This window comes from Paramormyrops kingsleyae, chromosome 1, assembly GCF_048594095.1.
Source record: "Paramormyrops kingsleyae isolate MSU_618 chromosome 1, PKINGS_0.4, whole genome shotgun sequence".
NCBI classification, from domain to species: domain Eukaryota; kingdom Metazoa; phylum Chordata; class Actinopteri; order Osteoglossiformes; family Mormyridae; genus Paramormyrops; species Paramormyrops kingsleyae.
Window position 1 is genome coordinate 4,960,720 of NC_132797.1, and position 14,754 is coordinate 4,975,473.

The 14,754-nt window shown below is 46.2% G+C and overlaps 1 protein-coding gene across 3 annotated transcripts in view; it reads right to left on the reverse strand.

Annotated features, from left to right (window-relative positions):
• Nucleotides 1-1,580: 1,580 nt before the first annotated feature.
• The window catches only part of LOC111833236 (protein shisa-like-1a), a 34,262-nt gene continuing 21,088 nt past the window's right edge, over nt 1,581-14,754 (reverse strand). For 2 of the 3 annotated variants that reach the window (XM_023791285.2, XM_072699327.1), the window contains exon 4: nt 11,463-11,760. In XM_023791285.2, the coding sequence (XP_023647053.1) occupies nt 11,463-11,760 (298 nt within the window). Of the gene's footprint in view, nt 4,638-11,462; nt 11,761-14,754 lie in introns of those variants that run through there. The other variant, XM_023791286.2, reaches the window with a different exon arrangement.

The window sequence follows — 14,754 nt, forward strand, 5'->3', positions numbered from 1 at the left end:
CATGAATGCAGTTACATGAATATGAATATGGGAGATTATGCATTTTCCTCTCATAAAATATGTAAAATACTAGGGTAGCCTTAACGCTTGGTGCATCCTGACATGTTATTAAATGAAGAAGCTTATCTTAAAAAAGCTGCAATGAAATGACACAGACAGAATCTGATATCTGCTAAACCTTATGGGAAATCTGAAGGACCCATTTCAGCTAAACACTATAATGATGCTTGTGTGCAATTAACGTTTTGGTAATTTTCCTTTTTTTGTGAATGGCTGTCAGAGCTAAACCGGAATTTTACCAGAATGGTGCTAGTGAACAATGTGATTCCAGTGTGGTCTTTTATCTATTCTAGATTTTTAAAACTTTTTTTGTAATTTAATAATTTCGCCTTATGTTTATTCATTTAGCGGCCGGTTTTGTTCAAAGGGACCTACGAGTTATTATTAACCGCAGAAAACGCTAAGAATAGGAAAGTGACGTAATAAACATTGGAAAAGACGCAATGAGCACATTTGGCTGAGTGTAGCCACGATGCAGTGCATTAAGTGTTAACCATCCTAACGATTTGGTAACTATGATGTTTCCCAACTTACCTTGTTTCCTTGTTTTGTATCTGTAGTAGTCATTGTAGTGAGCCCGACAATACAATGACAGAACTCAAATCACAACTAGAACAAATGCATTTCACAACATGGAAGTATAGAGTGTAACTGTGTATTGTGACAAATAAAACAGGAAGCTTGATATCCCTGAACAGAGGAAAGGGTCACTCACAGGCATTTAAACACACTGGAAAAGATAGATCTTTATTTCTCCCTGGTGTAACAATACAAAGTTGACAAGTGCAATTACAGCTTGACTTAAACCATACATTCTACCTAGTAGTAAGTCATAAACAGCTGCAGGTGCGTACTGACATCACACCCGGCATGAATAACCTGCCACTACAAAGCCACTGGGTACAGGTGGGGAATCACTGTAAGGCAACTGTTACCATGGCAACCTCACCAGCCAAAGAGAAGCGGTGAGCGATCTCACCCTCGGCGTGAGGTAAAGAGGATAATATTCCCTACTGTCGAGTGCCAAAGCCTCTAAACAATAAGCAAAGCTGATCCGGCCCATTCTGGTGTTTGTGGTTCTTCTGCTGTACCCTGGTGCAGTCATTTACCCAGTTTATGTGTACTTTGCTGAGAAAATTCCCCCCCCCCCACCCATGTAAATGCCACTGTCTCTGTGCTCCCCCTGGCTTGTGGCACCAACTTAGCAACCGGTGGCACCACCCTCCCCCGGCAACCTTTACTCCCCCCCACTAGGAAACATACAAAGTGTAACTGGGTGCTGATTGCTGGGTTGCAGGTAGGAGGGCGCGTCCATGTGGGATTCGACCCGCACTCCCGCTGGGGGTCGGCGATGGACACCCCTGTCGTCCCTGCAGCGCGGTGAGGACCTCAGTGTCTGGATTTAAGGACTACAGCTCCATTATAGACCTCAAAGCTGACATGATCACTTAAGGAAAAGCTGAGTCTGGTGGCCTCTATGCTGGGGGGGTGGGGAGGGGCTGGGGGGGGGGGGGGGGGAGTCCAGCTACTTGCTGCCCATTAGCACCAAAAGCACTGATCCACATTGACACCACACCCAATATCTGACGGATTTTAACTGCAGCTTTGAATCTCGATTCAGTCCGTTTTTAGTCGGGGCAGTTGGACGTTTCTACTCTAGTTGGATTGTCTAGGCCTTGTGGTTTCTGAGGGGGTGGGCCATAAGCCATAGACCCCCGCACACCCGCCGTCATACACACCAGCCTATTATTTGAACACAGACCACACAGAGATTGAAGACGATCAGCCGCTCTCGCCACTGGGAATAAAGAACGCCATATAAGTAATTAAACTTTCATTAACGAGAACTTCGGATGGACTGTAGCTGATAAAACGAAGCCTACGTTGTCTCTGTCAGATGAACGAGCCTGCTGTGGCCGACTGCTGGCCTTTACCCAGAATGCTAGTATCATTACCTCTACCTCCAGGGCAGAATTTCAGGAACCTGGAGGCGCAGCACAAACATTAACAACATAAGAATGTTTTAAAGGATCTCATTAAGTTCGAGAAGCCATTTATTTATTAAGTTTTAATGTGAGATTTTCCCCCTCCCTCTCCCACTCAGATTCCAGACTGAGAGCATAATGCTGAAGCCACTGATAAAATAACTAAGAGGTTTCAGGTCACACGGAGGGTGATGCTGTTGTACCCTTGAGTGCTACTTAGCCCGGACTGCATTAGTGAAATATACAGCTGTACAAATTCGTGAAAGATACCTTCTGGGTGGTGTTAGGCAAATACATAAACGAGATTTTTATTGGACCAGTGAGGTGGTATTTGTCAGTATATTTCGTTCAAGTAGTGCCCCCCCCCCCCCACCAGGCTGATGCTGGGCTGTGTGTTGGGCCTTATTACGCCAGGTCAGTGAGGTCTGATCGGGTTGCATCGCTCCTATTCTTCATCAAACCGTTCTCCGTTCTCTACCTGCCCCCTGCAGGTACACAAGTAACTGCAGAAGCTTTCAGGCCTTGAGATGTTCCACAGATCAGAGCGGGAGGGTTCTCTCCTTCTGGCTTGGGTGCTTCTATGCTCGCCATGCAGTTAGCTGGTCAGCTCTGTGCAGAAGCTGGGCTTCTCAGAGTCATAATCTCTCTCCTACGCTGTTTCGGTGACATTTCAGTGGTGTTTAAGAACATGCTACTCAGGCGTTCATCTATAAATCCCTGACACCCATAATACTAAGTTTCGTAGAAGTGTGACTGGTGGGGTAGAGGAATGTGTCCTCTTGTTGTCATTATTAATCAACTCTGCTGCTCTTCACCCTTCAGTTGTGCTGGAAAGGATCAAAGTCTTCAAAGACTATTACATACTGCCCCACCTCCACCTTGCTGTTTTAATGAGAGATTGACCTTTAAACAGAGGTCACCAGGGGCAATTCTAGGATTTGGGGCCATAATTCGTACAGAGGGACCAACCTTATCATTAGCCAATGACAGGGATGGAGGGACTCCAAGGACCAATCAGCTGGATCTAGTGCCCCTGTGGCTCCGGCCCTGGTGTTCACCACACAGCCATAGAACAGACAGCAATGGGGACCAGGCCCAACCACACTCATGCTCCCTCTAAGAGCATCTACAGTGTGGACATCAGTGCACCTTGGATAAGAGCTGCCTTTCACACCTACAGTACAGTGATCACTGCTTCCTAATTTATAACATCCGTCTGCAGCATATAGTATTTTCATTCTCTGCTACATGTATTTCTTCCTTTTAAACACAGGTACCCAAGAAGGCTTCTGTGGGAAGTCCTTTTCTATAAAGTGGCAAGTGACATGATCATGAGAAAAAGCCACTTACAGCGGCCCGAAAGCCCCCTGTCATGTTCAGTAGAGTACCTGTGCTTGACTGAGTTTCGTTGAAGAAGTGTGCGCCGAGATCGAATGACTGCAATTTCCCTTTGAACCACAGTTACTCAACACGATGGCGTATAATCCTTCTAAATCAAGTAGGTACTAGAATACAGACACATTACACTACTCACAGGAGCGTAGCACTTTGTATCACTTTCTGCTTAAAGTCAATAAGAGCTCTACAACACGGCAACAGCGATACGACATTCACTATTACCTATTCCAAGGTCACGGCTAACGCTACGCTATCTCATCCTTCACCGCGTCTCCTCCAGAATTTTAGTAGTCAGACACATTTTATTACAACATCGGGGTCCAATCTACTTTTGTTTTTCCAACATGTTTTTCCCTTTTAATTATTTCGTGATTTGGGCAATTCTGGCATCGCAAATCCAATTACTGTTAACAGGAATTAACCACTCCAGTGTTTCAAGTAAGTGAACTGATGACCAAGCATAGCCCTGTAAATCTGGCTACCATAGCAACGAGAGACAGAGTCGTTTCAAATATGTCTGCCCTGTATTGCATTAAAGGGAGGCAAAATAATTCATATTTCATGTATTGATGGGTGTATTAAATCTTTTTTTTTGTTTTATTTTGGAAGCAGAAATAACCTTTATGATTTTACCGATGTTCCAGATTCACATTTCTCTCCTTCCCTGACAGCCTCACGTCGATTAAACCCCCCCCCTAAAAAAATCCTACCACAAATTCTAATAACTATCCATACCTGGAACAGAGTAGGACAATGACAACCCATATGGTGCTGAGACACAATCTTTTTTCCCTTCTTGTTGGTTATAAAACCCCATTTCGCAGAGTGCTGTAGAACGCTGCTCCCGACCGTGCCAGCAAATCTTGGAGTCACGCCTGCCGGCAGAAGAGAGGTGGCGCTGTTCCCGTTAAAAAAAACAAAAAAAAACAAACAAAAAAAAAAAATAGCCCCACAGGCCAAGTACTCGGGGTCCCATCCAAAATCACAAACCTTGGGTGAGCCTCTTCCCAGCTCCTTTTACCCAGGTGAGATACTTTTATCAGGCACCCAGAGGGACAGCTAAAAGGAAGAGATACGGGGTCCATCCACCAGGGTGTCCCAGCTGCTGAAGATGGAGGCCAGTTCCTTGGTGGTGTCGCTGCGGATTGTCCTCTCCCTGGTTTCACAGCTGTACAATGTCATCTTAGCATCTTTCTGATGGAAAGAAGAGAAGGGGGGGGGGGGGGGGGGGAATCACTTTTACGGATAGATATGTTTGAGAATCCAACCCCCCCACCCCCTGCACCCCAATCCACTCCTGGTGACTCGGTATGGCTGATATGCTTGTGCTGATCTGTTCTGACAGTTCTGCTGTGGCACTTGCTTCATAAAGCAGGACCTCAGGCCTGCTTGGCATCACTCGTAGAGAAGGTGTGTGAGTCTTAGTGACAGACTCCCAAGGTCCCTGGTCACAGCTCAGTAAAGGTCGCATTAATGTACGCTGCGTTCCATTTCAACTCATAACTCATTCCGAGTTCCTATTTGGAAATTTCAACTGGAACGCTCCCTGAAGTCGGAATTTCAACTCGCAAACTTGGAGGAATCAACGCAACGCCGAGCTTAGCATCCAAGATGGCTGCGACCTTTATCAGCAGATGTTAAAGCTGTAGTTTTATGCTGTTTATTAGCACTTTTTTATTTGTGGCTCATTATCATATCGTGTTGCTACGGTGTTTTTATGCACAAAATACAGCATAATGTGTTGTTATCCACTGATATTGCTAACAATTAACCAGACTAGAACCAGGGCCCGTTTCATTAAGCAGAATTTCTTGCTAAAGTGGACAGCTTGTCGGATTTAAAGTAATCTTAGCTAAATGGAAGTGAACAAAGATACAGGCCGTTTCAACTGGGCTAAATTAAATCCGGGTAAGCGAGAAATCTTGATTTTTGAAACCGAACGGCTCTCCGACTTTCTGTACTGGAACTCGTATGTGACATCATTCCCAGTTCCGAGTTCCGACCTCCGAGGTAAATGGAACGCAGCATCAGTCCCCATATAATCCCAGGGATCCTGGTCCAAGAGATCCATTCAATCCTATAGGGGCTCTAGAACAGTGGATCTGAACCAGGGTGCCTGTGGTCCACTAAGGGGCCTCAGTGTGGAACGGGGGGGGGGGGGGCACGCTATTTATTTGAACAGTGTTGAAAAAAAATTACATTGCTGAAGATAAGCTTGGGTGGTAGCCTATATCAAATTTTTATCGATAACCAGGTTAGGGGGGCAAACATGTTTTCATGGACACAGGGGGTCCTTGGATAAAAATAGCTTGAGAACCACTACTGTTGAGTAGAGTCCATGGTGAAGGGAGGGAGCTAAAGACTGACATCCTGCAAAAAGCCATAATAGGGAAATTATTTATAACTAGGGAATACAGAAGACTAACATGTACTGAAGGAAACTGAGTAACAGGAGTGGTAATTAAGTAATTAAGGCTTCTTTAAGTAATTAACATTATGTAACCACCTCTCAAGTTGAAGGACCATCTCTGAAGCGGTGACAAATTTCAGACATTTTTTTTTAACAAAGCTGAGTGCGGATTTAAATCGATAGCATGTGATAGAAAATGCATGGTCTGAGGACAGCCGAAAGCACGAAAGGGTTTTAGGCTTAACTTGTTTATTCTGTGAGGTTTCATTACCAGAAAGATGTCCTCTTTAATGAGTTTGAATTTCTGCCGGAGCTTTCAGGATCGTTACCGTCTCACTACGAGCCCTGGGACCCCTACGAAATTGCTTTTATTTTCTTCATTTATTAATATGCCTGAAGTATGGTGAGTCATTTATTAATTTAAGGGAAAGTGACTTCAACATATTAATAAAATAGAACTGAGTATTTTTGTCTGGATTAAAGGAATTTGACTGAGGAACCAGAAATGGAACAAATTCACATTTTTTTAGCAGATGCTTTCATGCAGAATGACATCCAGCTGAGAAAGCAGGGTCAGACCGTTCCTGGAGCACTTCAGGGTTAAGGGCCTTGCTTAAGGCCCCGACCCTGGGCCTTGAACCGGCGAAATGCTGATTAGGCATCGGCCGCAATGGGGGTTAGTCAGTAATAAAGATTTCAATAGGCCCCGATAATCGTACGCTGAAGTAGTCTGATCACCAGCCAGCCAGGAATTCAATCGATCGGCGAATCGGAGCAGGACGATGTCTGTGATGCGGGGAAGCAGCCGAAGCAGCTGCATTAGCGCGCGGGCAGCTAACCGCTTTCCCCGGGGAAGGCAGATGCAGTGGTGCTCACTCTCTCTCACCCCCAGCAACCAGCACTCTAAAGTCCCCTTTCAGAAAAGGACGTACCAGGTGCTTCTGGTGCAGATTAATGATCAACTGAGAAACAACTCTGAGGTCCTAGGAGACTGAGATTGGCCATCTTTGCTCTTTGGCTTCCTTCCAAAGGCTCAGGTGTTTACAACCTAGGGACAAGGGTCCATCACCGTGCAAACCCAGTTACCAGAAGCTCATGGGACCTGCAGTGGTGCGGTTTCTCCAGCAGAGCTAAACGGGCTGGAACTGGTCCCAGCCCTCTCGGCGTCACCGGTCAGACGCCGGTGGTGACGGACCTGTGGCTGGCCCGGGCCTCTTATGAGACCATATTGAGTGTCACGGCGGAGGTGAGTCACAGGATGCCTCTTGAAGGCGGGTCGCGTCGTCCTGGCACCCGGAGCAGCAGAGTCAGGCCACAGATGCCCTTTCATTAGGATCTGCTGCAAAGCCAAGCCAGGCAACCTGCTGCTTCTACGACCCAATGCGCACACGGCGTACCGCTACGCCCCCGGCCCGCCTGCACCGCTAAATGCCACACAATCTCACCGCTGGACTGCACACACCATCAGACAGATTCCACAACATGCCTCCAACCTGTTTCATCTTTCCAAGTCCTGCCAATAATCCCTTCGGTATGATCAAACAACAAGTGCTATGTCCGTATCGCACCAGGGAATTTTTGCACTTGATCTGCATATTCGCGGCTCCTGCTTGGACACTGCAGTGGGAACATATTTCCAAACCCCATGATAGAGGTCAGTGTCACAGAGGACACAGGTGAGAGATCACAGGTGGCAGCTGCATTCTCAGCACGCTAGCGCCCTCCATATGCCATCTGCTGCCATGCCACCCATATCTGCTGCACTCTGCTGTAATCCTTACGTCACATAAGCGTTTTATACCTCCCAGTTCCGGCCAAGACATCAAAATGACATGTTTCCAAAGCTCCATTCCTTGCTGTTACGGCGAGTTACAGCAGAAATGCATGTAAATAAACGACAATAACCAACTACTGTGGGGGAATTCAGAATCCCAGCTCTAACAGGGGATTGTATCACAATGTGTGACGGATAATTCTGCAAAGAGCAACTATTTCAGATGACTCTGAAAAAAGCAGTCCTTTTGGGTTAGGACTGAAATACCAGGGAAGTACCTCTTTAACAGATCTGCATTCCACCTTTAAAAATGTTCTCATCTTGCAGCTACTGGACAGCAGGTGGCGCAGCAGTTAACGACTTGGGTTTATACAAAGAAAGCAGCTGGGCCCAGAACACATTGGGTTATTTTTTTATTCTGCAAAATCTCTGGGGAACAAACAACAGCTTCTAGTAGCAAAACTACTAAACTGTGAACCTTAAGCTGTCACTCGCGCTCCGAGATTCATCTCCTGTTGAAGGTGGCAGGCTTTCACATGTAAACATCAATCGCAATTTCTGTTTAAGAATAGCTCTAGGCTTTTCAATCACCGAGCCCTGAGGAGAAAGAGTTGGGTATAGATTTACAAAGGCAGGGGATTGATGAGTCAATGGGCAACTGGTAAATGTACCAAAAGGAGACCATTGGATCAGGCTAACAGGAGACTACGAAGGTTCAGTCTGCCTCACAAGTCCGTTTCGCAGGTGTCTGCTCTAATTTGACAGTCAAGAACATGGAGACAAAGGACCAGGAGTGTTCCTGTGTCAGCCACATGCCGAGGTAGTGGTGGCTTGGCAGATATTACTCTGCTGAAACTGCGGTATTTGTGACAGCGAGAGGCATCTGAAGGAGAGACACTGCATGCTGACATCCCTGGGAGGTCTTGTTTCAACAGCTACTGTGTCACACATAGAGTGTGAGCACATGTGATGTCATTTCCTTCAATAGAATTTTCTTCGGGATTAAGCAAGTATGTATCGTCTGTCTGTGTCTGTCTGTCTGTCTGTCTGTCTATCATGTCTCTTCATTCAACCTTAGTGAACACCCAATTGCATGTGGTCACCGGCATCAATTCGCAACCAGGACTCTGCCTGTTCTTCACATGAACGCGTCACATGTGTGCAGTCATTAACATGTTGAGATTGCAGCTCCTTGCATGCCAGGGTGGGGGGCCAGCCTGCGACTTCTGGAAAGCAAAGAGGGATCGGAAGAGTGAACAGCTGGATTAGAGAGGAGACCCCAGAGGACGTTTGGGGAGCGTTTCTCCGTTAAAGCGCAAATGGCCAGAACTGGCTTTGCTGCGTCGGGGCCGTGACTGATTTCAGAGGCTGCGGCTGGGTGGGGGTGCTGCTCAGTCGGAAAGGGGGGGCATCTGAAGGAACGTGCATGAGAGATACACTCCCCCCCCCACTCATGCCGGCGTGAAGCAGAAAGGAGGGCAGATTGCAAGGTACTTAGACAAAATCACACGTGAACAATGTGTCGATAAAAGTCGATTTAGGCATCCAAGCAGAATATATTTTTGAGAAGGAGCCTGGGTTTTGGATGGGAAAAGAGGGTGTTGGTGGCTTATATGCAGAGTGAAAGGCATAAACTGCTTTGATTCTCCACTGCAAACGGAAAGACTGATACAGGAAGATCACTGTACTTCACCATTCTGTTTGGTTAAAAGGGTCATTTGTTCTGTGCGTCGAGGATTTCACATTTCCAAAGTACAAAACCTGCACACTTGTGACTCTCCTAAAGTAGGGCAACAAGTCTTTGCTGGAGCGAGACGGTAGTCCGAGTCTACGAGGGGGTTAAAGGCAGTAAAGCGGGTACGGGGTCCCTGACCACCAGCCCCGCTCCTGCTCACATGGAGCATCCGTCCCGAACGATTTCTACATCGGTCTCCCCCCAGACCCCCGTTCTGTCTGTATGAAAAATAAGCGGGGAAGAATCGGACCGTGCAATCTGACGGATCTCCAAGTCCCGACTTCTATCAAAAGCAATTGAAAGAGAAATTAAAGGTTATTATAAACAGATGGACCTTCCCCTGCCCCCATAATCCTGCTGGGAATTTATGATGGGATTCTAAGTAAGAGAAGCAGGAAAGGCAGCGTTAGCAACGCAAACCTCAGGCATGCAGAGTGTGGTCAGCCAGGGAGCGTGATGCCACTCAGGGCCACGGCTACGGCAAACACCATCATAAAACCAGTACGGCACATATTTATATATACACGATCTTTAGGCAGGTGATGACAAATGTTTATGCCAATAATTTGTAGAAAAAAAACAAAAAAATAAATGGTTAACAAAAATCAAAGGAGGAATGATCCAGAAATAAAAATTCTAAGAAGCTGTTTTTTCTTCTGTAAATTTGTTGGCATCGATTACTTCAAAGGGAAGGGACAGTATTAGCACATTACCCAGTAAATACCCCATGCTGGCTTCCAGCGAGGCATATCTGAACCGAGACGACCGCCACGAGTCAGCTTCAGGAGACGCTGATGGGGACCGCGGATAACGCACTGCCCGCTGCAGTGCACATCCTCTTGTAATGGCTGCTCTGTGTTCCCCTGGGTGGCACTTAGGGCACAGGGCAGAGCGGAATAGCGGAGGCACCGAGCAAGACATCCGCAATGGGGAGTCTGAGACGCGCCAGTAGTCCTGGCAGGAGTGAAATCGCGTGCCAGCGTGATCCTGTCACTAGGGATCTGTTCACCCACAGCAGATGACACGCTATGTCTTTCCCCGGGAAGAACCTGGCAGAGCCTCGAATGTCTCCCTTAATGCACGTTTCATATAAGCAGGAGAAACAGATGCAGCTCCATTTGGGTACTTCAAACTAAGACACGGCAGTATACAGTAGGACTACAATGCACTGTGGGGCTACAGTATAGCTCTTGGGAGCTTTACTTACACAAAAATGTTCTAAGGGCGGAAAGAGTAAGTAAAACTCCCACGAGATATAGTATACAGCAGGGCTGCAGTGCATAGCGGGGCTATAGTACATAGTGGGGCTACAGTATACAGCAGAGCTACAGTACAGAGTGGGGCTACAGTACATAACAGTGCTATAATATACAGCAGGGCTACAGTACATAGTGAAGCTACAATATACAGCAGGCCTATAGTACACAGCGAGGCTACAGTACACAGTGGGGCTACAATATACAGCAGGGCTATAGTACACAGCAGGGCTACAGTACATAGTGAGGCTACAATATACAGCAGGGCTATAGTACACAGCAGGGCTACAGTACACAGTTTGGCTACAATATACAGCAGGGCTATAGTACACAGCAGGGCTACAGTACACAGTTTGGCTACAATATACAGCAGGGCTATAGTACACAGCAGGGCTACAGTACACAGCGGGGCTATGGGTGGGCAAGGGGCTGGGCAGTGCCCACCTAAGCAGATTGTCTGCACTCTCAGCAGAGATGGACCCAATTTAACCAATCCTTAGTGATGTAGTAGAACCATCCTGGGACCCCCTATAGGAGCTCAGGCACCTCCCATAAGAGCTCAAGGACCCCCCCCCCCCCATAAGGGAACCCCCATATCATCAATACTCCTTCCCCCTCAGCCCAACATACCCCAAATTCCTACCCCAGGATGGCATACTAGTAATGCCACTGGTATACAGTAATATTCCATTAAGGCTTTACCTCTGTTGAGTCTTTCTGCGTGTTTTAAAGTGCCCTCACTGGATGGATGATTTCTGCAAGGCTATGCTAAGGTCAAGGCTAATCCTCTTTGAGCGGATGATAGCAGAGACCAGGCACCTTTTAGAGGAACCAGGCCACGGACTTACCAGGCTGTGGATGTGTGGTAGGACATGGCGGATGGACTCTGGGCCTCCCCTCTCAGGCTGTGTCTGGGATGATGAGCCAGAGTAATGGGATGTGACAAGGCCCCGTCGTCCGCCTGCGCCGCGCTGGCCCACTGGCTCCTGGCCCGCTTCAGCCACCGTCCCCCCAAGCCCCACTTCTCCAGGTAGACTCGGCACAGCTCATAGTTCATGGCCGAGTAGTAGAGGAAGTCCAGGGCCAGCAAGACCATGACGAAGAAGCCATAGATCCACACGCCAACAAGAGCCGTGTAGTTGCTGTCGGCAGAGGCAGAGGGTGATCAATGTGCTAGAATAATAGTCTTATATGTCATGGAAGCCAATCAGTCCGTCCCTCTAAAATGACTTATTTCGTCGTTTCCATTCTGGAAACACTGATAGTCATCAATCAAGCTCTACTGAGGCTTGTGGTTGAATGTATTACAGGTTCACCCTGAAATCACATGCTAGGGAATTTTATTAAGAGGTGACAGTAACTGTCATTTAAAGATATCAAAGATTCGGCCCAAGCAGCCATGCCCCCCCCCCACCCCTTCAGCCCCCCATCAGATTCTCGGAGCAGTGAATCACTTCGAAGAGGTCAATCTGGTTGAGTGAGTTACACTCTAGCTGTGGGCTCCCTGAAGATCGTAAGAATTTATGGAGGCACTCAAAGACATTCGATGAGGAGAGCGACTTTCACAGTGATAACAAGTGCCGAATACAGAGGGCGATGTTAACACTTTGATGTTAATCGTACAGCCATCTTCATACATATAAGTTGGAGCCAGACAGCCTGAACCGCGAAGCAGTTACAAGTACATATAACAAATGGAAATGGAAAAATGTAACAGTAGCATGACAGAGTGATTCTGTCGTTCGTTTGCTTAATCCCCCATCCCCTTCACAGAGCTGCCACAAAACCATGTGACTCAACACAACAACTGCCTTCCGTTTCCTTCTGAGCTGGTCTTATCGAGGGGCAGAATGGCTGTCATCACAGGCTTAATTGTATTAAACGAGTGGTCCCAATCGGGGCTGGCCCAAGGCATAAGCAAACTAAGCAGGGGCCCCTCTATCTTATCAACCAGTCAGAAATGGAAGGAAGATGATGAATGAGAACTACACTGGAGATCAAAATTAGAGAACAGCCTACAATTTCCTAAATGTCACAGTCACTATGTTCTCCTATTTGGAAGTTATCCAAGCAGGAGTAAAAGAGCAGTATTTTAACCATATGTCATAAGTTACATAAATTCAGAAGCACAGTATAACTTAAATGAGATATTTGAAAAAGAACACTGGTCAAAATTAGAGAACACTTTCAGATACTTCCCAGTAGCTGCTGTTAATCTGGCAGCAGATGCTAATTTCCTTAATTATCTGACAACCCATATTTAACTGGCAGCCTAACTTTCCACTTTGCAAGATGTTGGGCCGTTCTAAAGTGACCGGAACCTTCCGGCAGCAGGTTGTCCACATGAAGGCCAAATACGGAGAATGTCAATGATGAATCGTTTCAACACTGCAGCTGGAATTGCTCGCCAATTAAGTGCTGAATGGGGTAAGGATCTGTCTCATCTTCTCTGCCTATTCTGCAGTGACCAAACCTCTCATAAGAAGGAAGAATCAGAAGGCTAGACTAGCCTTTGCTGAGAAGCGTGTTGTGTGGACAGAGGGGAACTGGTCAAAGTTCATTTTAGCGATGAAAGCAAAGTTTAATTTAGTTGGGTCTGATGGGAAACACTATGTTCGTCGTCAAACTGGAGAAAGACTGAACCCCAACTGTGTTAAGTCAGTGAAAGGTAGAGGAGGACGTGTCATGGTTTGGGGAATGTTCTCTGCAGCAGGACTTGGGACTCTTATACAGCTACATGCCAGAGTGAATGCAAATGTTTATCAGAACCTTCTTTGACATCATGTGGTTCCTTCCTTGCATTCATCACCCAATCAGCCAGCAATTTCCATGCAGGACAACGCCCCCTGTCACACAGCAAAACGGGTAAAGCAGTTTCTTGAAAATGAAAACATTGAAATTATGAAATGGCCAGTCCAGAGTCCTGATCTAAACCCAATAGAAAACCTCTGGAAAATCCTTGGCGACAAAGTTATGAATATGAAACCCAGTACAGCCACTGAGCTGTGGAGGAGACTGCAGGAATAGTGGAGCAACATCTCACCAGAGCTGTGTGAGAGAGGAGTGATGTCCTGTGGCTGAAGATGTGCTGAAGTCATTCAAAGCAACGGCCTGTACACTTCATATTAATATTTGACTGTTGTAACCTTCAGAAAATTTAGTTGTGATCTTTCTTCATGCTACAGTCATTGCTGTTCTCTAATTTTTATGTTTGATTCCATTCAAAATAATATATATATATATATATTTTGTTCAATTTCCTTGGTTATTTTGTAGAACACTGTTCTAGTAGCATGGTATAGCCACAACAGTAATTCCTTCAAATGTGGAGCAATGAAAATGACATTATTTCTGAAAAAAATCAAGTGTTCATAAATCGTTCTCTAATTTTGGTCTCCAGCGTAGGTCAATCAAATTTTGGTTAGTGCTCCGAAAAGGGTTGGATCGGCCCCATCCCTGATGACTAGAGAAAGATATAGTTTGGGGTTAAGCCCCCCCCCCCCCCTCCCCTCCCTGAGGCACACAGAACCTGAAGGTTGAAATGATATTTTAACATCTGGACATCCGGATCTGACATCGGCGATTAATACCAATGTCCTTTAGGAGTCAGAAACGGGCATAAGGGGACGGGATGGATGCTAGTTTGCCGGTGTCTCAGTTATCAGACCCCTGGGTCTTGGTATTACCCAGAATGCCTTTCCACTCAAGCGATTATCTAAAGCTCAAATCATCACCTACATACCGTTTTGACCTGCATGACTAATCTATAGCCCGAGCAAGGGCGATTAGCCTAATCCATATCAATATTAAAGCCGTTATTTTTAGATTCAATGGGAGCAGGCCATAAGTCTGGATGGTGAGGAAACAGCGAGCCAGTGAACGAGACTAACTGAGCTACACAGCAAATGTCGGTTTTAGACAAATCTAGCTGATCTTAAATAAAGTGGAGAACTAAATGTTTGCATGCTCACGGTTTTAATTACAAGCGGTTTTAATTACTCATAATGCTCATTTAAGAGTATTTGCACCGGTTGACTGAGAGATAGCTACATCTGAACTACTGTTATGTTACGTACATTTTTGAGATTTTGTGAATATGAAAAAAGTCATCAAAGGGTATCAAGGAAGAGCAGAGA